We start from the raw sequence: 26,820 nt of genomic DNA on the forward strand, positions 1-26,820 counted from the left end.
TGTGTCCATTGGTTAGGCTTATATGCATGCATACAAGTCCTTTAGTTGATCTCTTTTTAAAGAATTCTCGTGATTGGCCACAAGCTTTAGAACAGAAAATACGAGAATTCTTGTGATCCGTCTGCAATGTGTTAAGCAAAAACAAACCTAGACCCCTCAGCACTGTGTCTTTATTTCAGTCCTGAAGACCCTGACTTTTCTGCCTTCTTTCTGCCTTTCAGTTTCTTCTTATTTTTGGCTTATATATATTATTGGGTTTTTAGTTGTAATTTGCATGAGAAATAAGGAAAAGTCTTCTCTGTTTTCTGGAAGTGGAACTAGTTTATTTCTATAATGAATTAAGAAAAGTTGTCTTCTAAAAAAAATTTTAAATTTCTTTTTGATTAGAATAAGGGTGAATAATGTGATCTAGAGTAGTCTCCTGTTTGTTAATGCTAACCATAAATATACAACACACACATATATTTGCATACAAACATATATTTATATACATACATAGTTTAACCATACCTAAGACATGACATCTTTCTCTGAATTTGGCAGTAGTAACAGCATTTGTTCTTTAGGGATATGATCTGTCCTGATTGTAAATAATTTAGAGCTTAATTTATGTATAGCTTGCATTACCATTTCGAGTCTTACTCTTCTTGCATACATCTTTTATTTTATTTTGTTATTTAAAATTTTGTTTTAAAAATTAAAGTTATTGGGGTGACTCTGGTCAAATACCATGAGGTATTTGCTGACACCGGCAAATATGTACGTTTGAAGTATAAATTTTTTACGATACATGGTCTGTATATTACAGTTGTGCCCACCATCCAAAGTCTAATAAGAGAGAGATACTTTTATTTTTATATTTGGGTTATTTATTGAAAAAGGTCAGTGTTATCTTAAATTTATATATATTGAACTCTTTTTATCCTCTTTCATTATATTTATAAGTTTGGCTATATATATACACCAAAATTAGTAGGTTTTTTGTTGCCCTCTGATTCTACCCGTAGTGGTTACAGAGCATTATTTGTCTTTTGTTTTTAATGTGAAATTTTGTTCTATGATGGTATTAAAGTCTCCAAATTTAGTAAGTCAATTTTTAGAGTATATATGAAGTTTTACAAAAATGCTTTTTCTACATTATTGAAAATTTCTATATACTAAAGTTTCTAATATTTCTCCATGTGTTGTTTTCACATAGTTGTGACAATATTGCATATAGCATTTTATGTTTCATTGTTTGATTTAACATCTATAATAATAACAGTGTAATATGCAAATCAACCAAACAGCCAAACAGCAGAACGACTGCCCGGATGACCTTCCGGACGACCTCGCTATGACACGCACTGGCGCCAGGTCAGCCAAGGCCGGTGCAATGCAATTGGTCGGGGGGTGCCGCATCATCGCCCCATAATCGCCCTACAGAGGGAGGCCCAGGCCAGTGGCCAGCGGGGCGATCAATGGAGGGAGGGGGGAGAGGAGAATAGTAGCTGTGGATGTGAGCAGCGCCAGGCCAAGGCGGGTGTGGGCAGGGGGCAGGGCCGGCTGCTGGCAGCCGGAGGGAAGCCTGCATCCCAGGTGCCGGCAGCCAGAGGGAATTTTGTGCATTGGGCCTCTAGTTTGTTAATAAATACATTTTGTGTACTTTTACATAAACATCAAGTAACAGGTACCACTCTCCTCTTCTGTGACAGTAAAGTGTTTTCTGATATTTGCTGATGTAATTTATATTGCTATGAGCATTTCTCTCTCTCTCTTTTTTTTTATTCTTTTAGTTAATTTCCTAGGACTGAATAACTTAGTGATGGATAATAAACTTTAAAAAATAACATATAATATGTATTGATTTCCCAAATCATTTTATGAATATGTAATGCAACTTGTAGGTAATGACTGTTTTAATAAAGCCTCAACAACATTAAATAATATAGATTGTACATGTTTCACTTTTCCTTTAATTCACTTTACTTTAGTTATAGCAAATTTTAACTTTTGTCATATATCCTTTATTACTTGTATTTCTTTTTATGTGAGTTTACTTTTGTATTCTTTACCCTTCACTGATTCATGTGATTATTGAACAAATATCTAAATGCTTTATTAAGTGATTCATTAAGCTCTTAGTGTATTAACGAAATTTTGAAAGTTTCTATAAATTACACCTTTGATTTCTCACTGTGAATATTTCTTTATACTATTAAAATAGAAACATGTTAAAGTGTCAAAGAAGGCCACATTGACTTTCATTTGTAACAGTAACTTTCCGCAACAGGTTTTGTGCATTAGGCAGTAAGTGATCTTACCCATTATTATTATTACGTTTAGGAAAATGAAACTTGGTGGTATATGGCCCTTTGAGTGAGTGGTGTCTACACCAGCCACCTGCTTGCTATCCTGATTGTGACATTGTGTTTAGGCGGTGACAGTATTCCATGATTGTGAAACATTCTTCCTAGTTTTCTTTGAGCTCACTCCTTGGTCATAGTTTAGGTAGTATTTTCTTCAGACTCCCCAGACTAGTTCAGTCCCTTTCTTCTTTATGTTTCCATAATACTCGGTACTTCCCATTTTTGGCATTTTTCACACTACCAAGTAGGTACGTATTTATGTAGTTATTGATTTAATGACCAATGTTACTTCTCTCACTAGATTGTGAATTTCTTGAGAGGAGAGCCTGTATTGTTCTTCTTAACTCCACAACCCCAGACTGAGCTTGGTGTACAGTAGTATACAGTAAATACTTAAGTGTTAAGTAAATGAATAAGTAAGGGGATGAATGAGACGTGTGAGTCAAAGTTTGTGCATGCATGAGGAACCAACGGTAGATGATCATGCTTAGTCCTTATCAGTGATCACCCTCCACAGTGAGAAACAGTCCAGAGTTATATGCAGTGACCGAAGTAGCAAGATTGAATCTTGGTTGCATGCAGCCAGAGTTCTTAGAGTAAAAGTATAGCATGTCAGAGTCAAGGTTTCGTAGTGGTCAGATAATTAGCTTGACAGTTTTACCTTGTGGTGGGAGTCAGATTGCCCTATGGCAGAATATGAATAAAACTATGGAAGGAAGAATGATCTTGTCCTGTGCAGAATGAGTGAATGTTGCATTTTTGTTTATTTTGGTGTGCCCTTTATCAACTCCCTCGACATACACTCATGCACGGATGCGCACGCGCGCACACGCACACACGCGTGCGCGCGCACACACACACACATACGATTTTCCTTAAATTAAAAGATAGTTTTGCCCTTTACTGTGGCCTCTTTTACTTTGCCAACTAGTCATTTAGCATCCTTATCCACGTTAAAAATTTTTTAAAAAAAATCTTAACCACAAGGTGTTTTAAAATAGACGCTAGGCTTTCTGTGTGTGGTAATTTTAAATGATCTCATTTCATTTTGCCCTAATGCCTACATAGTTGTTTTATTTTTAATTCAGTGACCAAAAGTGATGGCATCCTCTCTCCATTCCCCACTTGGGCTATCAGAATACATAGTTTAATATAATATGACTTTTGCATAGTTTGGATATTTCCACTAGTGGTTATTACTGAGAATTTAGTTTCATATATTTCCTTCCCATATGTTAAGAAATTACCTAATCCAAGAAGCAGGCACTTTTTTCTAAGCATTTTATTTTTATATCTTATCCACAGTGTTATTTTTCAAAGTTTATGTATGCGGATAATACTAAATGATACTCACTAGTAATTGGGTGTTATCTTTTATTTCAACTAAAAACTTTTATTTGTAGAAAAAAATATCTAATGTTGCATCACTTTGTTATTTGTATCACAAAGAAAATTACCGTTCTTTACCTAGTATTATAGCTCTAGGACTAGGGAGAGATATAAAAGGTTTCAGAAGTTATTCTTACAATATCAGTTTGTAAACAAATTAATAGTTATTCCTTAAATTGTTTTCATCTTTCATTGAAGTCATTCACTGACTTTACTTAATTCATATTTTTTTTTACCATATGTGCAAAAACGTAAGTACTTTATTTAGTTTGTGCAAGTTTTTTTTTGCCTTTAAAAAATACTGATGGTGTATGAAAAGATTTTTCCCTTCACAGCCACTTTTCTTTTTTATATCACATTATGTAGTGTTTAATCTCCTTCCTCTGTTGCTAATTACTGGATTCTAGAGTAAAAGCTATCTTTATCATAATCAAATCTAGCCACTCCTTTTTTTTTTTAGATGAGGAAACTGAGCTGCAGAGGTTTTAAATCAAAATTTCAGAGCTATTTGATGGCAGAGTTTATATTGAATAAAGGTCTAGTGATTAGTGTATCGTTTAGTACATTCCCTCATTACTTTTTAATGTACGTAAACTGAACTTCCCTAATACAAGGTTGTATTGTTTGTAGTAATAGTAGTAATAATGAGAATGTACTAGCTAACATTTACTGAATGTTTACATGCCAGATGCTCTCTTAAGGATTACTCTGTAAGGTAGCTAGTGATTTGTACTCACTTTCAAGGAAGCTAACACAGTATTAAGTACATGTTGGGGTTCATAATGTGTATAATATCTCTGCATACTCCGCAGTGTTTTACCTAAAAAAAAATACTTGTTGTTTCCTCCTCTATCATGAGTGAAATCATAGGGAGAAGAAAATTCATTTTTTAGCTACATTTACTTACTTAAGAAACATATACATAGCATGGCATGACTTCTGTGCCTGGCAGCGTGGCATGAAAACCTTTCCTCCACAAACACCCGTGCTACATAGTGTATAACATTTAATTCTAAGTGACATGCTGAACCTTCAAGAAAGGGGGGAAGATGTCTAAAACAAGGAGGAAACTACAAGAGTGGTAAGCAGGCACTTAAACTTTGACTATCCTAATGGGCTGTAGCAACCTCAGTTATCAATAGGCTTGGCTTTTAATCACCAAGAAGGTGGGGACAAGAAGTGTGGAATTGGAATGTGGTATATGGATTCTCTAAGCTCTTATCTTTTAAGGACCCTTCTTCTCTCTCTAAAATCAATAAAAACATATAAAAAAAAACAAGTAATAAACTAGTTACTAGAATGTATGGATTTAAACTAAGGTATCTCTTTGCTCATTCTGTCCATGTGAAGCTGAGTCTAGTTGTCTAATATTTATTTGCTATTGTTGATGTTAAAAAAATGTAAAGAGAGAAGCCGATCTGTAGATACATGTTGGTCAGTAAATGCTTGTTGCCTCCCTTTCTACTGGTAGTTATAGCAGTATGCACAGGGATTGCTGAGGTGCAAGTGAGGGTGGAACAGTGGGAAGTAAGACTTCGTGTTTTGTTCCTTGTGAATATTTAAAGATGAATTCTGTCACCTAAATATCACTGTGAGCTACACTTTTGAGATTACTTTTTATTTCACGCTATTTAATTAATTATAGTTCAATGGTTAGATTTTATATTCTGTTGATAATATTACATGATTTTCTTATTACCCTGATAATTTGGCTTAACTCAATCTTAGAATGTCACTTCATTTACTTTTTCATGTTAAAAACAATGAAATCATCATTATAAACAATGTTAACAAAACAAACACTACCTTTTTCATTTTTTTGTGTCCTGTTTGCTTGTGTTATTAGAGGGAGCCATTTGTAATCTTTGTCGTCTACTGAGTCTTGGAACCAACCAGCTTTCTTGGTATACCTTGTATTTTCTTGCCTTGCCAGCTACTTTTGTTTAGACTTACACTTTATTTTTATGTGATAAATCTTCCTCTCAGTTTACTTTCTCCATTTATTCTTCCCATGAAAGAATAATGCCTACCTCTTGCTATATTATCAATCATTTGGAAGCACTTTTCTGTTGTTATTTTGGGTAACGCTCCTTAACAACTCTAAATGGTTATCACTTCAGTGCATTTTGTGTGTTTTTTTTTTAATCCTTAGCCAAGGAGGCTATTTTTCCATTGACTTTTAGTGGAAGTGGAAGGGAGGGAGGGAGTGGAGAGAGAGAGAGAAAGAGAGAGAGGGAGGGAGGGAGATAGACAGATATCTATGTGAGAGAAACACATCCATTGGATCCATTTGTTGTCTCTCACACTGTCTGAAACTCTAAACACTGAACAACACTGTCCAGGGCTTCAGTGCATTTAAAAAAATAATTTATTTCTTCCTTCTTTCAGAAACCTTTATAATTGGTTCACTGTCTTATTATTTTTGTGTATCTAGTGTGTGTTCTGCTTGCTCAGGTGTCCTAAATGACCTATTGTTTCATTTTATTAAATTACTAGAGGCCTGGTGCACGAAATTCATGCATTCGGTGGGGGGGTGTCCCTCAACTTGGCCTTTGCCCTCTCGCAGTCTGGGAGCCCTCGGGATGTCCGACTGCTGCAGAGGTGGGAGAGGCTCCTGCCACTGTCGCTGCGCTCACCAGCCGTGAGCCTGGCTTCTGGCTGAATGGTGCTCCCCCTGTGGGAGCACACTGACCACCAGGGAGCAGCTCCTGCATTGAGCGTCTGCCCCCTGGTGGTCAGTGCATGTCATAGTGACTGGTCGACTGTCTGGCCCCTGGTGGTCAGTGCTTGTCATAGCGAGCAGTTGTGTGCCCTTAGCATACCATTAGCATGTTACGTTTTGATTGGTTGAATGGACGAATGGACGACTGGACAACCGGACTCATAGCATATTAGGCTTTTATTATATAGGATATAGGATAATAAGGCTTGTAACAAAAAGAGTAGTCCTCTGGGCCCTTATCATCATCATTTTTTTTTTTAGAGGCAGTTATTTTTCGTTTATTCTTTGATATTTGCCTCTAAATAAAATCCATATACACTTTTTGATTATTTTTACTAATTTATTTTTTGTTGTTTTTGGGGGATAATCATTTATTAGTATCTGTTTTGTTTTTCTTGAATTTGCCCCTTTTCAGTGAGAAATCCTTCTGTTTCCTTTCTGGAGTTAATGTGACTGATTCTCAGAGTTCTTAGGACTAAAAGAAAAGGAGTTCTCATCCCATGCATATGCTCTTTATAGATTTTTAGACAATCTCCCTTTTTAGCATGGTCCCTCTGGTCCAAAATTCTTCTGGTTTAACCTCTCCAGAGTAAACCCTTCAGTCTTTTACCAAGATGAATGTAGGTTCTCACTTGCACGCCTGCGTGAGGTAAGGGAAAGGCTCTGTAGTCATTTGATAGACTCTCAGTCACTCATCTTTTTGGCCTCATCTGCATTCTTGTCCTCTAAACTGCCTGGTTCCTTTAATTCTCTTTCCATGGCTTATTGCAGATCTACTTGCTTCTTACTGTAATTACCCGTGGCCACTTTTCTTTGTGATTGTCATCAGTTCATCTTTTAACTTATAGGTAATAATAACAGGAGGATAACGTTAAAGCAGTTCACAACAAAATTGAGGGAAGGTACAGAAATTTTCCATATACCTTCTGCCTCCATTCCTGCATAGCATACCCCAGTATCAGCAACCCCCACAGAGTGGTACATTTGTTAGAATTGACGAACCTCCATTGACACATCATAATCACCCAAAGTCCATTGTTTACATCACCAAGATTATTTTTTACTAGCATCTTTTCTCCATTGTTAAAGTCTATAAAGATATAACTATATTTTTTAAAAATCTAGGCTTGTGGCATTAAAAACAAAGTATAAAGAGGCTTTTCTTAAGGAGAAATTATGCATAATTAAAATATCTGAGAAATGTAGTGATCATAAAAATGTGAACTAAGTTCTTAATAGTTTTAGTCTAAACCAAGATACTTTTGTGTAGGTATATGAGAATATGAGATTTTTATTAGAAGAGGTTTTAGGCATCTTCTGATTGGAGTCTTACATATAACGTGTTAAATATTTTAAAAGACCTACCATTTTTGATTCATGGTAGAGTCCTAAACTTTAGTAAACTGTGGAAGCAGCAGTTGTATAAAATAATTTGAAAACAAATTCATATTAGCATATTTCTATTGTTTTGCTTTTGCATTTTCCAGAAACTAACTCATTTTTTTGTTTCGGTTCTGAACACCATCAGGAACGCTTGAGAGTATCTTTCAGGCGCTCTCGTCTGCTGACCACTATCTTGGTTGTTTATATTTCTTGAAAAATTAGCACAAAACAAGAGTCTGACTGTGCAGACTTGAGAGCTAGGGGAGGGTATTATTCCATTTTGTATCCTTCTCATCGTCTAACATAATGATTGGAGTAAATTACCCACTGATTATAACTTCCTGCAACCGCAGATGATGTTCAATATGTAGGGTAGCTCAGCTTCCTTTGTAAGGACAGATGTGATCCAGGCCTTGCCACTTTCCTTATTTCTCTTAGACTTGGTTTTTCCCATATGTAAATGGAACAGTAATAATAACTATTCCATTTTTCAGGGAAGGGAATAATGAATAAATAAACTAGGCATAGTGAATGCACTTATAAGTACTCAGCGAATGTTAGGTGCCATAATAACTATTACTATTGCCACTACTGTTACTGCTATGTTTATATAAATATTGTTGACATCACTTAATTTTCTGAGATGCCGCTGCTTAAGTTTTTTGTTAAGGTTTTGAAAATGTGATAAAAATAATGATAAAATCAGAAAAATACATAACATTTTAGAAACCTGTTCTGAGGATAGTAAATATCACTTCAAATGGAAATAATACAGGTGGTGAATATTGGAAAATAACAACCAATCAATACATGTTTATATAATAGCCAAATAGAAATTAGTAAATTAATAGTTGCTGCTGAAGTAGGAGTTAGTATGTAAGACGGTATTTCTTAACCTGTTGTCCTTTAACCATTTTCATATCAAATAGTGTATTAATTAAACTGCAGATTCCTGGGCCACATCTTAGGAAGATTCTTGGAGGATCATGGGGCTTATTGAACACACTAAAGTTTGAGAAAAAAGATTTCAAAATAATCTATATATATATAAAAGCCTAAGCGACTGAACAACCGGAACCACGGTCGCTATGATGCACACTGACCACCAGGGGGCAGACACTCAGTGCAGGAACTGCCCCCTGGTGGTCATGCACTCCCACAGTGGGAGTGCCGCTCAGCTGAGACCCATCCCGCTGGCCCCCAGTCTGGCAGCAGCCACTCACTCCCTCAGCAGTCCTGCAGGTCCAATCTCTGGAAAACTGGCCAGGCACCAATGGACCAGTGCCACTGGCACTATCCTGACAGTGCTGTTGGCTTCCTGGAAGTTGGCCTCAGGCAACATGGCTGCTTCCACTCCCTACTCCGCAAGGAAGAAACAATATAAAAGCAACCACCAGGTGGCTCTTGACAACTGGCACGAATGTCAGCGGGATGGATCCAGATCAGGGCTGGCAAGGGCATCCCACCGTCCGCCTGGAGGGCTGATTGCATCCAGGTCCCCCGAACCCCCCCCCCCCACCCACCTGTGCACAAATTCCTGCACTGTGCCTCTAGTGTTTAATATATTTATCATAGAAATTTTATTGTTTTCTTAATCATAGTTTGCTTAAATAAGTTTCAGATATGAAGGATAGCATACATTTGATCAAAATGTGAAATAGGGGAAATTATGTTGGTAGGTGTTTGCGAATATCGGCAAAATGATTGGTAAAGTCTTCTGTGATGGGATCAAGTTGTATTTAAACACTTTCACTAACTATAGGACTTTGAGTAAAAATTACTTAACCCCTCTATGTGTTGAATAGCAATCTGAAAATGAGGATAATAAACATTTTTATAATGGGCCTGTTATGAGGATCAAATGAGATAACGTACACGACACATAAGTCCTCAGTAAATGTTAGTTGATTAGAGTTCGTCATCAGTAGCATTATCATTGTAGTAGTCTGCAATATTGTCAGAATAATGTTCTTGAAGAGTCTCTGCCTGATTAATTTACCTACCCTTCAGGGCCAAAATGACTTTCTCCCATTTTGAATTGTTTTCTCTATCATTTACTTTATGGTAATTATTCCCTTCTGTGCTTTTATGCCCTTTAGCAAATAGCACATAGTAGAGATGTTAATATCCACTTTTTTGGTTAATTAATATAGAATACTTTTTCTTTGTTTTATATACATTTTGTATGTTAATTTTGTTTATAAGCTAATGCATTTTAACTTCGGAGCTGTTTTGAGCTATCTTGTTTCTCTTTCCTCACCCTACCTGACCAAGATAATTTGAAGAGGTCTGTTTACTCTGGAAGTTTCCTGTTTAAATTAAATGTCTCTGCCTAAATGAAACTAAATTCATAAGTTAAATTTGCTTCAAAACTGAAAATCTTACCTATATTCTAAAGCCAAATATGATTTTCAACATCTTCTGTTTTTTTTAAAAAAATATTTGCTTAAACTATTTACTTTATTTTTTGAGCTTGACTAATCAAGAACTGACTATGTGAATATAGTTATGAGAGTTCAGACCATTTATTTTAAAATTGCATCCTTTTACCTCCTAAACACTAAACTATGAAACCTACTAAAAATACTGTATGAACATCTGAGGTAGATAATTAAAGTATAATTAAGTTTAAATGCCTTAGTGAAGGAGTATAAAAATTATTTAAATTCAATCGGCTAGTACATTTGCAGTTTTCTTTTATTAGGTGTGAAATCTAAGAATCCCCTGCCAACTCTTGAGGGCTCAATCCAGAATGTTGAATTGAAGTACTGCAGCACATCATTGGTCAAATGTGCCTCTGGGACCGTGGGATCAATAAAAATTTGTGCCAAAGCCCCAGGTATGTGCAGCTGGACCGTGTAAAACTTTATTGCCTGTATAGGAGAATTGGCCTTACATTTTACAAGGAGCGTTACTGAAACAAGAATTTACTCATTGTTCCTATGAATCAGAGGTTTTAAATTTTTTTATTTTACTTAAAATTTTTTATTAATTGTGCCAGGATGATACCTGTTAACTTTAATAAATTAAGTTTTATTTAAGGAAAAAGTTTTAAGAATGGTTATAAGGGAGAAAAATTAAAGGAAAGTTTATTCTTATACTTTTGGGAAAAATAGTAGGTACATATATATATGACATTAAAATTAAATTAAAATGTTGTTAGTATAATAAAATTAAGTAGAAAATCCAGTTGTTTTTTTATTTAAGGTTGTAATTGACTTCACTTTCCTATCAGTACTTTACTTAATAATATTTCCCTTCAATTATTTGTCATTTAATTTTTTTCAGTACAAGCTAAATTTGTAGGTAAGTATAAAGATAAGGTACAGATTCCATTGAATATTTGAAGCATTGTGTGTTCAAGTTGTTTTCTAAGTTTTTCTAAACATGTTTTACATTGATTAGCTAAATATGAAAATGTATTTTTTAAAGAATTAAACATGCTTTTAATTTTATAATTTTTAATATAACTACATGTACACCTAAAATTACCAAATATAGTTGAAATGTTATAATGTTAGTATATTTTAAGATAAGCATCCTCAAGCTACTCCTATATTTTATTTGGTAAAATTTTTTTTCATTAATGTTTCTATTCAGGTGAGAGTGGAAAAGAGAAATTGATTCCATTGCTTCAAGGTCCTTCTGACACTAAAGACCTTCATAGCAGCAAGTGGCTCAATGAGAGTAGGAAGCCAGAATCTCTCTTAGCTCCAGATTTGATAGCCTTCACAGTGCAAGTTCCCCAGTATATGGACTACTGCCACAACTCTGGTGAGTACAAACTTATCTTTATTCTTTTAGTTGTTTTTTTTTTTTTAAATTAAGGCTTTTAAAATTAGACTTAAAAAAAAACATTTGTGTTCATTGTACTCTCTGCAGTTGTACTCTTTAAAAATACAAATGAAGTATTTTTGTATCATCTTCGATAAATAATGTGTATAAGCAATAATGATTTTATTTTATATGAGAGAATTCAGTTGTATGAATAGCAAACTTAGAATTCATACTACTAAATCCAACTGAGTTTTAAAATATACCAAGTAATAGGTAGAAAAGAGTTAAAGAAATATAAAACACTGGAAAGAGAAACCACTTTTCATGGGTTAGTAGTACTTTGTTACCCACAGTTTGCCATATTAAAATTAGGTGTTTGGGATTCCTGTAGCTTTGCAAAAAAGGAAAAGATGTTGCTGGTGGAACCAAGAAAAAACTCAGAGGTCAAGATCTTATTTCTTGAGTTATATTCTTCTCTGGAAGCACTTTGCCTGTAATCTACTTCATTTTATTCAACATCATAATAGCAGAGCCACACTTTTCGTGTAGAGAGGAGATATCAGAAAGATCAACAAAAAATGCAGAAAAAAAAAGATATGGTTAGTTGAGACCAATATCAGCAGTATCCACACTAATAAAAGAGAAAATGTAAATTGACCGTACCTCCGAGATACCCACCAGCTAATCAGGAGTGAGTATACAAATTAACCCAACAAAGATGGTGGGTTAATTTGCATATGCAGGTGCCAAGCAGCTGGGGGCGGGATGCTTGCATTGTCGCCATGGTGCAGGTGTTCCGCATCGCTCCAGCTGCTCGGGGCCTCTGGGCAGCATGGGAATGCAGAAGGGTGTCTTCGGGCGAGAGGAAAGGCAGGAAGGTGGCTCTGGCTGTAGCGACGGCAGTGCCGGCAGCCAGGGGAAGGAAGGCCTATTCTTGCACGAATTTTCATGCATCGGGCCTCTAGTGTGGTTAATACAGCCAAGGTGGTCACTCAGCGAGGCTAGAAATAAGATAGCTATATACAGATTTCTTAAAAGGATAGGGGGTCTGAAATTTTTCTTTAGAATTAATTGGCCAAGTGAGGAAGTGGTTTAGAATAGTTCCCTAAGAGTAAAGTTCTGTTAACATTAACAGGTATTACAACTTACAGGAAACGTTAAACATTACTGTACTAAGTTCAAAGTAGAAACCATGAAAAGATTTGCAATTAACTGACTAGACAGAGGCTAAATAGATATTCAAATATTCAGTGTTGCAAAAGTGCATATACACAGGGATACAGAAAACATTTGAAAGATGAATATTGTTACAGTAGCATTTACAGCTGAATGGCATCCACATTAGAAACTGGACATATTAATTGAAAGGTAAGTCTGAGGACCCACTGTCAACAGGCTGCTAAAGACACACTCCTCAAAAAGAACTTACCAGTCTGATGAGAATAGGTATAGAATTCTAAGGAAAAAATGTGAGGATGAGGCAAAGCCCAAACTAAAAATGTGGTTACGGGTAAGGTTTTATCAATTTTTAAAACAGGGTTTGGTAAACATTTTAATAAAGGGCCAAATGACTATTAGAATTTGTGGACCATAACCTATCTCAGCAACTCAGTTCCGATGTTACATCACAAAAATAGCCATAGATAGTATGTTAATAAATGGGTGTGACTGTGTTCTAATAAAACTGTAATTCCCCCAAACTGGAGGGGGCCCTGGCCAGGTGGCTCAGTTGGTCGGAGCATCGTCCCATGGACCAAAAGATTGCGGGTTGGATTCCTGGTCAGGGCCAGTATGCAAGACAACCGATGTTTCTCTCTCTCTCTCTCTCCCTCTCCCTCTCTCTCTCTCTCTCTCTCTCTCTCTCTCAAATCAATAAAAACGTATCCTCAGGTGAGGATTAAAAAATATATATATTAAAAAAAACTGGAGGGGGGGCCAAATTTAGCCTGTGTGAGTTAGCTACCCCCTGTTTTAAAGAGAAGAGATTTGTGGTTAAATAAACATCACAGTTTGTTAATGCCTATTTAATAGTGTTCCTTAAATATGCTATCTGGTAAACTTCTTTATGTAATTATTCATATAGTAATTTTGATAGGTTTTGTTTTCAAATCATCATATTATTGAAATGTCATTGAAATGACCAGATCACATGGTTAGAATTTTGATATCTAAGAAGGGAGTAAGCTTGTTTATGTCTACCATATTCTCTTAAGTTGGAGAGGGACTCTGTGTTTATTGTTTTGCCATATACAGTTAGAATGAATCAATGTGTCAAACTTATTTAAATAATAACCTGATATTTCTCATAACAATATTTATATTCTTTGTAATTTAAATGAATTTCTGGATTCACCAAAATGTTGCATTTCTAATCTATTATATAGGTCTAAAAGTAAACTATTATAAAAAATTCTACTTGTGATATTTCTAGGGTAAAGTTTTACAATTTTTTCTTGCTATTGAGGAATTTACCTAGTCTTCAACATTAATGTTTAGTAATATGTTTATGGATTTATGTGTAAAATTTTAATGTGATCATGTATTTGGTGCTTTGAAAATATTCCCTTGGGTATGTTTTAATCCTAAAATGTAATATGTTTTTATTTAAACTACATTCCCCTATTTTATTTAGGGCATTTTTTAAATTTAAATTTTCCATTCACCTTGGTACTGCCACCCACATTCATGGCTTAGGTATTTATGATATGGTTTTGAGAGAGCTCATAAACATTAATTTTTAAAGTCAGTTTAAAAATACTATTGAATAATCTTATGTTCCTGTAATAAGATTTAAATTGGAGGTGTGTGTGCGTGTGCGTGTGTGTGTGTGTGTGTGTGTGTGTGTGTGTGTATATCTGATATTACAGACAAATCATAAATAAATTTTAAATGAAATAATTCATTAACAATTTGTCAAGCCTTTGCTGAAATATCACTCTTTGAGCAAGTATTTTCCTGGCTTGTATTATACATTTTTTTTCTATTTTTCTTACACACATGTGCATGCACACACGCATAGAAACGTCTTATTTCCCTGCTCTTCTTTAGTTTTTCTGAGTACTTATTGAGGGAGGGAGGGAGGGAGGGAGAGAGAGAGAAAGAGAGAGAGAGAGAGAGAGACAGACATTGATGGGTTACCTTCTCATATGAGCCCTGACCAAGTATCGGACCTGCAACCTAGGTATGTGCCCTGACCGGGAATCAAACCTGCAACCTTTCAGTGTATGCTGCTACTATGAACTGGCCAGGGCTGCTTTTCTTTTTTTCTTGTGCTATTGGAATTCATGCTTCATTTAGTCAGGAGTTTTTGTCTTTTTTGGTCACTACTGTATTCCTAGTATCTAAAACCATCCACATATAGTATGCTATCAACAAATATTTAATGAATTGATGAGCAAGCAAGTGATAATTACATATCCTTTTTTGTTTGTTTTGTTTTGTTTTGAGGCTGGAACACCTAAGGGAAATGACGTAGGGATCTTCCCTAATGTTTTTTAAAAAAGATTCTGGTTAGTTAAATTCTAGGCGAAATATAATTAAAGGGAAGTACAAGTAATCTCTGCTGATTCCTTCACAGACAGACAAAAATCCAGGTGAGGTTGTTAATGAACTTTCCCCTTAGATTTATAGAATTTCCATGAGAGGTATTTGAATGTAGAATAGTAAGTGTATTTTACGGGAGCCTGATGATCATTCTAACGGGCTTCCTCCTATCAAGTCATGATGTGTGCAAGACCGCTGTCTTTGTTCATATGCTTCCAAATTGAGGGCATTGTCAAACTGGGAGCCAGCTTTGGGATAGAGTATAGAAGTCAATTAGGATGTGAGTTTTGAGAGTAGCTTAGTTAGGATAAAGAGGCAGAGTTTTTTACTTTGACTTCAGAATGTAAGGGAATGGACAGCTTTATAAATATGAATTAGGTTTTTATGTGACAGAAAAAATATTCATGGTATCAGTGAAACTCATTGTAAAAATAGTACTTTTATAATTTAAAAATTACTGTCATATACATTCTTATATCTGTTTACAAAACAAGACTGTATTTAGCACAGCAAATGTAATTTGTGTCTTACAGAGGAGGAAAAATAGAGGCCTAGAAATTGTACAAGTACCTAGCCTGTCAGACTCTGAACTTGAACCTGGGGCTTCTAACCATATACCATTTCCCCACTGCCCTAGGCTATTTATATTTATCATATAACCTTTGGGTCCACATTGCTGAACATGGCATCCCCCAGCTTTGCAAGTCCTGAACTTTAAGGTGCTCCTTTCTTACTTCATATTAAGCATCGTCTGAAGAGCCACATTTTCATGGTTTCACAGCAGTGCTTTCTCTCCAACGTCTCAGCAACTCCCTTTGCACTTTTCCCTCTTTCACCCTTCATTGTATTCTCTGCTCCACTGACTGATTGCCTTGAAGTGGCTGAAGCCTCTGTGGGGTCTAGAGTGCCAGCCAGATTCTGTATTCATGTTAGTATGGACAGGAACCATTCAATACACTTCTGTTTCTTACATTTGTGTAGATGTTAGGGGTCACATAGAGAAACTAGATGCTTCTTTGGCTCCTTCAGAGGTAGAAGAACTTGGTGACTATAATTGATGTATGTAAACTATTTTATGGTGAGCTCTAAACATTTTTATTTTATCTTTTAAATATAGACTTTGACTCTTCATATACTGTACTTGCCTATGATTTATAACAGGTTCTGCTTGTTAAAAAGTTCTGAGTCTGTTAACGCTGGTATCTATATATATAAAAGCCTAAGCGACCGAACGACCGTTTGACTGGTCGCTATGATGCACACTGACCATCATGGGGAAGACCTCAACGAAGGAGCTGCCCCCTGGTGGTCAGTGCACTCCCACAGCGGGAATGCCGCTCAGCTGACTGACGGGCGCCAGACGCTGGGCTCACAGCTGGCAAGCGCAGCTGCTGCAGTGTGAGCCTCTCCTGCCTCCACGGCAGCGCACTACCAAGCCAAGGTGGCAGTCGACATCCCCTGAGGCGTCCCGGATTGTGAGAGGGCACAGGCCAGGCTGAGGGACCCCACCAGTGCATGAATCTGTGCACCAGACCTCTAGTTAATGTATAAATAAATTTTGGGGTGTCTGCTATTTAGGAATATAAAGTGATTACAAAGTCCTGTAAACTTAGAATAAAGGAAGTTAGAAGTCATCCATTTTAATTTCCAAGTCAGTGTTGAGTCCTCTGTATGTGTCTTCCTTGCTCCATGTTCTTCAGATAGCTTGGCCTTGTTTTAGTTTCTCAGTGGTGACTATGCTTTTGCATATGCTGTTTTCTCTGTCTGGGATTCTCACAACTCTCCTTACTCTTTCCCTTTATAACTGTTTAAGTCAGTCTTAAGATCCTAGCTCAATGGCTACCTCTTCAGGGAAACCTTCACTAATGCTGCCTTTCTCCTCTCCCCAGCAACAAATTTGATTAAGTGCCTCCGTTACATTCATTTTCATAGTTCACTATACTTTCATAACACTTAATGATAGTGTATATTTATATAGTTGTGTGATTTGAATGCTGTCTGTCTTCATCATTTGACAGTGAGTCCTGTGAGGGCAGAGTTAGTCATTATCTCCAGGGCCTAGACCAGCGGTTCTCAACCTGTGGGTCGCGACCCCTTTGTGGTTGAACGATCCTTTCACAGGGGTCGCCTAAGACCATCGGAAAACACATATATAATTACATATTGTTTTTGTGATTAATCACAATGCTTTAATTATGTTCAATTTGTAACAATGAAAATACATCCTGCATATCAGATATTGACATTACGATTCATAACAGTAGCAAAATTACAGTTATGAAGTAGCAACGAAAATAATTTTATGGTTGGGGGTCACCACAACATGAGGAACTATATTAAAGGGTCGCGGCATTAGGAAGGTTGAGAACCACTGGCTTAGACATTACTTGGCACATAGGGAATGCTTGAGAGATCATTTGTTGAATGAATGAATGTATTGACAGATAAATAGTATGTTCTTAATACACTGTAACCTCCTTCCATTTTCTGTCCCTATGTTTCTTCCTCCTTTTGTTATCAGTGGAAGTGGAGTTCTTGGAGTGCCAAGAAGAAAAGAATTTCTTGAGGCCCCCACGGGATGATAGGGTTTTGTGGAAAGCTTTATTGATATGTAAAATTACAGAGTTTCCCTCCAGCATCCCATCTCCATCCATCTCACTGTGGAAGAAGTCCAGTCTTGTCTTCAGCAGAATTAAGGCCACTGCCCAGAATTTCTGTTCCTTATTAGAGTAGAGTCCAGTCCAGCATCTCGCTGGCTTAGCTTGTGTTCCCAGCTGCAGTCCATTGTGTGTGGGGTCCCCATGGCCATGGGCTGTTTGTCTGCTTAAAGCCACGTGGCTATGGAGGCAAGTGCTCTGGTGAGTGCAGGTCACGGAGCAAGAGAGAAAAGGGAACAAGGCGCATGGGAACTCTTTGTCTGGGCCTCTTAACCTTCCAAGATTTCATGAGCTTGCAATGGCTCCACCCTTCTAGTCTATCCATTGATCCCCAGGCTAGACTGATAGGGAAGTGCCTTCCTGTATCATCCCTACTTTACTGTGCATGCACCCATCTCCCCTTTTGTTTGATCTCTTCCCCCAGTGATCCGCAGGGAATGAACTAGTGGTTCCTTGGGGAGTATGAAGCTGTAGCTTCCTGGTGAAGCTGCACAGATGACCATGCTTATCATGTGTGGCCTCCCCTTTGCTCTCTTCCTGTTATTAATATTAACTGGCTAATTATGACAATAACACTTTTACTACTTCTGTGTATTTCTATCGTTGGAGAGAATATCTACCAGTGTCTAGGGATCAATAGTTCATATTCTGTTGTATCCTCTGTTCATTGGACTATAACTGTCATTTTTTTAGTCTGGTTTTAGTCCTAAAAGTGACATGAAATAATTGATCAGCTCTAAATATACCCTACAAAATCCATTATTATCTTGTCTTTCTTAACTTTATTTCTCTTTCTCAGTATTCATCCTCGTTAGTCTTTGGCATTTATCATATGACCATACCCTTTCTGTTGCAGCCTTAGTCTCTTGGCTTTCAGGTACTGAGACAACTCTCTGTAAGTCTTCCATGTTTTTGCTTACCTTGTGAATGGAAGTGCTCATACCCTTGTTCTGGACTGTCACTTCAAGGATGTTTGTGTTTGTGTTGACAGTCTTGGAAGATAGAACTGGTATCTCCCTTTGAAGGCAATGGAAGGCATGCTTACTGCCCATTATAAGAAATTAGGTTCCTCAGTTCAGGGTTCATTTCTTATCATGCATCCCACTGCATGTGCAGTCATCCATCTGGATACATTTTTGTTGTCATCTCTGTGGAACCTGGGGATAAAGGAAACTGATGCAAATGATGTTGATACTCACGTTGCATGCTGTGCTATGAATAATACAGTCCTTTGACTCTGGAGTCTCCGATCTTCTACAGCATGCAAGACATAGTTGTAGGGTAAAAATCTTAGGCTCAGAATTTTTGACCCAGAACAATGTAGTTTTCTGGTTCTCCTTGCTGAATTACCCCCATTTCTCACCTCAAATATGTTTTCTTTTGTACGTTAAATATAGGTTCTTTCCAAGATTGATTATGCATTGGTCCTCACCTTCCTATTTGGATTATATACTCAAACGCTCCTGTTTTCAGCAACCAACCATTTTCCTTTGAGATCCCGACTCCAAATGTCAACCACCTTTATATCCCTATGTATATTTTAATGGTGCCTAGTTCATTTACAACTAAACTCAATATAATTCCCCCACTCCATTTCATACTCCATTATTCGCTTATTTCAATTAGTGGCACCATTAAAAACTTCTCTCTTAATGCTATCAGTTTCAGCACTAGCTCAATTCTCCTTCTTTCTTGCTACATGTGGTAGATGTTCCACAAAATATTTTCTTGTTTAAATTTAAATAGTCCAGCCTAAATATATTAAATTTATTTTAGTCATTTCCCATATGATTTGTCTTCAGATTCATTGTCATACTGATTACTTCCACTACTTGTTTGAAAATGTCTCTTTTAAAATTTAATGCAATCCAACACAAAGTACAAAGTTTATTTCTCAGGGAAGATTTGTATAGTGAACTTGTATTTAGTTACTATTTGTCTTGTATTTATGTGTCACTGGAAGGCAGAGTTTTTTCCCTCACATAAAATACTCTAAAGACAGCTTTCCATATTTTATATGTCTACATGAGTTTATGAATTTGCTTGAAGAATTTTACACTTATTCTATGAAATTTCATCTAATTGATTTTGGTCCACTGTTAATAAAAAGATAGCTTTTAAAGTATGTTTTTGGCTTATACAAGTTGCTTGTATGAGAACAATGAGATGAAGACGCTATTTTGCTTTTAATATATAAAAACCAAAATATTTCTAAGATTAAAAAAATAGAATTATGTGATGATTATGATATTATTATCAAATAATGGAAAACAAGTGTTCTTCCTAGAATGTCATCCTATATAATAATCCTATATAATAAAAGGCTAGTATACAAATTGTCCCCTTGACCTGGAGTTCAACCAGGGGGTGGGCCGGCAGGACCCCACCCATGCACGAATTTGTGCACCGAGCCGCTAGTTTAAATATAATATAGTTTAAGCCCATCTTTCTATTTCCCATTATAACTAGTTTTAGAAATAAAGTTTTTAACTTTAGTAGATTGACCTACTAAAAGTTATTACAATATTTACTGATTAAACATAGGCAACTTTTGATCATTGTTGTTGAAAGGAAAGTCACTATTACAGTTCTAGTCTCTGAAAATTCATAGTTAAATTGGGGAGGGAGGAGTGTCTCTCCCTTGATTAAAACATACCAGTAAACATACTAGTATATGCTCTTATTTCACCATTCAGAATTGGTTGGATAGAATATGAATTGTTTGGTAGTTTTTTAAATGGAGACAGTATTTTAGATTGTAAATTTTAATTTATGGAGAATATTTTTTTGTTCAAAAAATTCTCCTTCCAATGTAGAACTAAGTGAATTGCCTTGAAGTTATGTTTTTAGTATTTTTGACAGGACACATGAGTAAGAATGCTTATATATTGTAGCAATTAAAGACAATTCACATTTGTGGTTTGGGCATAAATGTGTAAAAATTATACCCATCTATCTTATTACATTTCCTCTTTCCTCCCCGAGGACTTTACTATGTACTTTATCTGTAATTGTTGCCAGTTTTCTATCGTGTTCCCACTGGGCTTCTGGTGCAAAAAATCTTATCCTCTTGATGACAGAGCTTGCCTGAATGATTTCATGCTCCTAGCATTTTGTTCACGGGAATTAGGGGCAAAATGTAACTACAGCTGAACAGAGCGTCTATTTTTGTAATTTTGGAGTTTAGACTCTGTTATTGAAACTAAATGAAGAGATGCAGGTGTTCTCCAGTCCAAGCCCTTTGGGAGTTTTGATGGTAGATGCTTGAAAAGAAAATGCATGTGTTTCCAGAGTCAAACAGCAGCTGTGAGACAAGGATTTATGTTTTTCTCAGAACTTTGGGATTTCAAAATGTTACATTTAATCACAAGCACAGAAAGGGGAGCAAATGTTAAAGATGTTACGCATAAAAGTAAGTTTACTGATCTCTTTACCATACGAACTGGTTGTGGGAATATAGAAGCAAAGTGATTTTTAATCATAATGTAAACAATATCTATAGGATTATGATTGTCAACCAGGACATAGCCTTTTGACAATGTTGCATTTGTAGTACAGATAATTTTTTATCCTGCCAATTAAAAATTGTTTTCTTCTGTTTAGACACACACACACACACACACACACACACACACACACACACACTGAAAGGTTTGTAAACTATTTACAAAATGCATTTTGATGATAATTATTTTTGTAAAAAGTTTAATAAATATTTTGCACAGTACAATGTTTTTAAGTACAGGAAATGTAAATTTCTGCTTAGAATAGTAATTAAGGGAATTTACAGATATATTGAAAACATATGTTTATGTACATATTAAAGCAGCTATATATTTAAAACATTTTTTTCTTCAAATCATGCTGTTATTGTGTGTTGTTGTTGATTCTCAAATTCATCTTTATTGAAGTAAAGCACGGGTAGGGAACATCTGGCCCCCGGGCTACATAGGCCCGCGAGCTGTATAAGGCTTGTGAAATCATTTGGTCTGGCCCTGCCAAGGCATTAGGAGTGAGTTAATTAAATGTTTGACCAAATATAGCAGGCTAATTTTTAAGTTGATAATTTTGTATGGCTCACAAATGTTATAAATATCCAAATGACTCTTGCCAGAAAAATGGTTCCCTGCCCCTGAAGTAATATGTTTTAGTATTTCTTTTGCCATTTTCATTTGTTTGCCTTTTTTTTTTTTACTATAATCATTCATTGGTTTGTTTATGCAACAACTGTTTATTGCAAGTTTTCTGTGTGCAGAAATATGATGTATGGAAGTCTCTGCTATAGAGGAACTTCTAATATATTGAGGAGATAGGCATATAAACATTAAGGCTGAAAGAATGAATGAATTATAAAAAGGCTTATATTCCAAGTTCGAATTCATCCATTGTAAACTATATTACTTTGAGTAAGTCACCTCATTGAGTGGTGTTTCTCATCTGTAAAAAGAGGATATTTTTATCTGGTTGCTAGGCTTGTTTTGTAGGTTAAATTAAACTATATTCTCAAGTACATTGTAAATTGTAAAACATAAGGTAAGCATGAAGTATTAATTACTCTGTACAATATAGTACTGTATATTAATTAACTTTCATTCACAGTTTAAGGTTTTTTTCTTACCTTGTTCTCTGCATCTACCTAATCCCTATGCACTTTAAGTTTTTCTTCAAGTAAACTCTCTAAGCCTGTGGGTAGGCAGTTCTGACGTAGAAGCAGCAAATCCTTCACTTAGTAGAAGAATCTAATCTCTTTCCAGCTTGAAATGTCTCCTGGATGCCATGATGCTAGGAGTCAGGAACAGACTCCAAAGCAACAGGAAATTACTTTCTTGCTCCTTTGAAAGGGCCCACATTCTGGAAGGAAGCCAATGTGACAAATCCCTTGAGCCTTGTGGGTGACCAGTTGTTTCCCTCTTTTATAGAACAAGGTCAGAATTTTGCATTTTTTTTTACTGCTTATTTAGTAAAAGGAAACGTATTCAAAGTAAATATGTAGTATCTTCACTTTGTAAATAGTAAATTACAAGAAATTTTCAGATTGTAACGTGAACGCACTATAAAATGTGTAATGTTTTGTATATTTATATATGGAGCAAAAGGTCATAACTATTTATTATTTAAGTTTATTTTAGAAAATGACATGTCTTTAAGGTAAGTTTTTATTTTTGCACTTCCTGTCAAGATTTTGAAGTTGACCGTATGTAGCTGTCATATGGCTGAAATGAGAGTAGGAAGCCTTAGTGAACCAGTAGGAGTAGATTTGCAAAAACACTTAGGAGTGATATTCACATTAGCATTTGCTACCTGCCTCTTCCTCTAACTGTTCCATTCCTCTGGAAGAAACTTGATTCCACAGCTAGCTTTGGTGTCCCTTTAAGTCAGTACAGTATACTCAGTATACCCTTATGTTATTGCGTTCTTTTGTAAATAAATGACGTGGGCCAGTTGTCCATTAATGTGTGAGAGTTTGAGCAATTTTCTGAGTGTTTTGCTTATTTTTACCTTCTTCAGACCTTTGCTCTTACTCTTCCCCTTCCTCTCCGTCCTTTCCCAATCATTTACTCCCTTCTAAGCATCATCACAGCACTTTGACCATATCACATGGCAGACAGTCATAACTGTTTATAGGATTTCTTCCCCGTGAAACTAGGAGTTTCTAAGGTTAGGGATCATGACAAGTACATGATAGGTATTTGGTAAGTAGAATATGGATCAAAGGAAATGGGTTTCGCCATTTGGGCGTAGCCCTATGTCTATAGGCCCACATCATTTCATTTCTAAATTGTTCTGTGGGACAAAAATGTAGTCTGACTTAGTCTGTTAAAGAATGATTTTTAAAAAAAGTAAAATTATGACTTCAGACAATCATGACTGTTCAAAATAAAATGGACAAATGTTAAAGATTTTAAAAATCATTTTCAATGAGAGAACCAGACAGATGTTACAACTAGATCAAAGGAGAACTGAATAAAAAGATTAGTGATACTGTGACAAATTTGAAAATGGGTACAAAGCTAGCTTCTTCTGCAGTGGAGAAGAGAGGTCGATTTACCTTTACCTGACAGAATTTATTTGCTTTTATAGTTGAGAATAATTTTGCATAGCTATCAGTTACCTACAATTTACAGATGTAAGAAAGTTCAAAGGCAGTGAAATGTGCAGAGTCCATAGAATCAGACTCAGATAACCTGGAAGGGTGTACTCTAAACAATGCAGAACTTTTCATTGAAGCACATTTTTTCCCCTACAAGCCTTACTGAATTCCAGATGGCTAGGCTATTTTTAGTGTGGGTGGTTTAAATATAGAGGCAGGTCAGAAGTAATTGTGAGGCAAAGATTCAGTACCTGGAGGGAAAATTAAAGGGAAATAATGCCACCGGCAGAGGGCAGTGATGAAGTAACAGTTTCCTCATGTTCAAAGGAGGTATTGATTGTTAAATAATTGTGGGCTAATTCTGTAGACTGTAACTTGAGTTTAACTTTTGAAATCTTGTCATATTGAGTTCCCTTGGGCTGGGTGCTTTAGTCAATATGTACAACTTTTCTAAAGAGGTTTTATATATTTGTTTTATTCTTGTTAATTAAGTAAATAAATAAAATGTTCTAACCTGGTTTAGGTAAATTATGTATTCTAATTTACTGAAATGCTTTCCTGGGAAAAGTATTTATACAACAGATATTTGAGTACCTACTCTGTGACACTGCTTAGATATTGAGAGAGAATGTGTGTCTGTACACACACAAGAAAGAGGATTCCCAAACATTGACGGAAGTAACGTTATCTTGATTATGACATTTTTATTTCATGGTATTATTTTTATTAGAATTAAGTACATTATGTAGTGCTATGTAAATTAGTAGCCTTTTTTATAATGTAAAAATTGTATCTTATCTGATTTCGTTCTACTTAAAACATGGAATTCTGCAATACAGTGAAGGTATTTGCAAGAATATAGGAGACAAAGTTGTGCAGAACTCAATTATAGGTAAATAACAACAAAAACAAAACTGGAAATATGTCACAGGAAAATGGCCAAAGGAGGCAAAAGTAAGATGCAAATATTAAAAAAAAACATGAAAAATTTAATTAATTAAAACAAAGAAATGGATATTAAAACAATAATAAGGAATAATTTTTACCTGTGAAATTGATATTTCAGAATTATTAAACTGAAAGGTGAGAAATTTATGAGATGAGCACTTTCAAAGAAGTCTGAAAGGGTACAGACTATGTATTGGTACAACTCATTAGAAATGATATTAATAAAATTCAGTAAGGACCTTAATAGTGGTTATCCTTTTATTATACCACTTCTAAGACTATGTCCTAAGGGAGTAATCCAAGATGCATTTAAAGACTAGTATTTAGCTCTAACCGGTTTGGCTCTGTGGATAGAGCGTCGCCCTGCGGACTGAAGGGTCCCGGGTTCGATTCCGGTCAAGGGCATGTGCCTTGGTTGTGGGCGCATCCCCAGTAGGGAGTGTGCAGGAGGCAGCTGGTTGATGTTTCTCTCTCATCGATGTTTCTGACTCTCTATCCCTCTCCCTTCCTCTCTGTAAAAAATCAATAAAATATATTTAAAGACTAGTATTTAAAATGTAAGGGTCTTCACATCAGCTCATTTATAATAATGACAAATCATCTTTGTTGTCCAATAGTAGGCAAATTATTAAATAACTTAGAGACTTTCCATAGAACTTCTTTGAAATTAGCCAATAGAAAATATATATCATAGGAAAATGTTTCTATTAAAAGCTTGTGTAAAAAAATAAAATAATAAACTTACATGTATAAAGTTATATGTAGTTTTTAAGCATATTTTTCAACATATGCATGTAAATATATGTTTACATCTATATTTATATACAGAAAAATTACTTTTTAACAGTGATTATCAATGTTTGATGGAATTATGAGGCATTTTTCATTAATATTCTCTTCGGTGGTATTTAAAAAATTTATCTTTATTGTTGAAAGTATTATAGATGTCCCCTTATTTCTCTCCATTGACCCCCCCCTTGACCCTGCCTCCCCCAGCCGGTACCTCTCCTCCAGTGGCTGGCCAACCACACTATTGTCTGTGTCCATGGCTTATGCATATATGCATATAAGTTCTTTGGTTAATCTCTTCCCTCCACCCCTTCCCTCTGAGACTCGTCAGTCTGTTTCATGCTTCCATGTCTCTGGATCTATCTTCTATGGTATTTGATATTTTCTGCAAATGTAAACAGTATTTTAAAATATTCCTAATCCAAAATACTATTTTAACTAAGTTATTTATGGATTATAATAATTTTTTAAAAAATATTTTTTTTCAGCCCTGACTGGTGTAGCTCTGTTGGTTGAGCTTTGTCCCATGCACTGAAAGGTCACTGGTTTGATTCCTGGTCAAGGCACATGCCAGGATTGCAGGTCCATGCCCAGTAGGGGGTGTGCAGAAGGCAGCCAATTGATGTTTCTATCTATCTCCCTCTCTTTTCCTCTCTCTCTAAAATCAATAAAAACATTTTTTAAAAATTACAAATTTTTTTCCACATTACTATTTTAAACCAAATTATTTATGGATTATAATGATTACTTTGCTCGCAATCATGCAATTTTGCACAGTAATTCTTACATATCTTTAAATAATATTTTACTTTTAAAGCACATTTTTCTCTTAAAGCTACAGACTTTTAAAAGATGTTTTGGGAGTCTTAGTGTATATTCAAATAAAATACTAGATTTCAAGATAGCATAAGTTGCATTTCTTCTTAAATAGTTTTAATCTAGTGATAAAAATAACTTTATTTTTTTAATAATTTGTTTTCTATTTATTATTAAAACGGGAGGCCTGATGCACAAAATTGGTGCAAGAGTAGGCTTTTGTAGCTGCGGCAGCTGCCTCGATCCCTCCTTCGCAGCTGGGGTGGCTGCCTCGATCCCTTGAAGCTACGGGTGCAGCCTCGGCTTTGTCTGGAAGGACGTCCGGATGGTCGTCTGGCCAATTTGCATATTATGCTT

The 26,820-nt window shown here is 35.8% G+C and overlaps 1 protein-coding gene across 13 annotated transcripts in view; it reads left to right on the forward strand.

Moving 5' to 3' along the window:
* VPS13B (vacuolar protein sorting 13 homolog B (yeast)) overlaps window positions 1-26,820 on the forward strand; it is a 631,834-nt gene that overhangs the window by 139,868 nt on the left and 465,146 nt on the right. For 12 of the 13 annotated variants that reach the window (XR_001364589.1, XM_005879267.2, XM_005879266.2 and 9 more), the window contains exons 17-18: window positions 10,547-10,681; window positions 11,443-11,616. Coding sequence is in view for 11 of the 13 variants with exons in the window: in XM_005879267.2 (XP_005879329.1) it covers window positions 10,547-10,681; window positions 11,443-11,616 (309 nt within the window). In the remaining 2 variants the exon portion in view is untranslated. Of the gene's footprint in view, window positions 1-10,546; window positions 10,682-11,442; window positions 11,617-22,573; window positions 22,745-26,820 lie in introns of all 13 variants that reach the window. The other variant, XR_001364591.1, reaches the window with a different exon arrangement.

This window comes from Myotis brandtii, unplaced genomic scaffold (genome assembly GCF_000412655.1).
Source record: "Myotis brandtii unplaced genomic scaffold, ASM41265v1 scaffold59, whole genome shotgun sequence".
Classification (NCBI taxonomy): domain Eukaryota; kingdom Metazoa; phylum Chordata; class Mammalia; order Chiroptera; family Vespertilionidae; genus Myotis; species Myotis brandtii.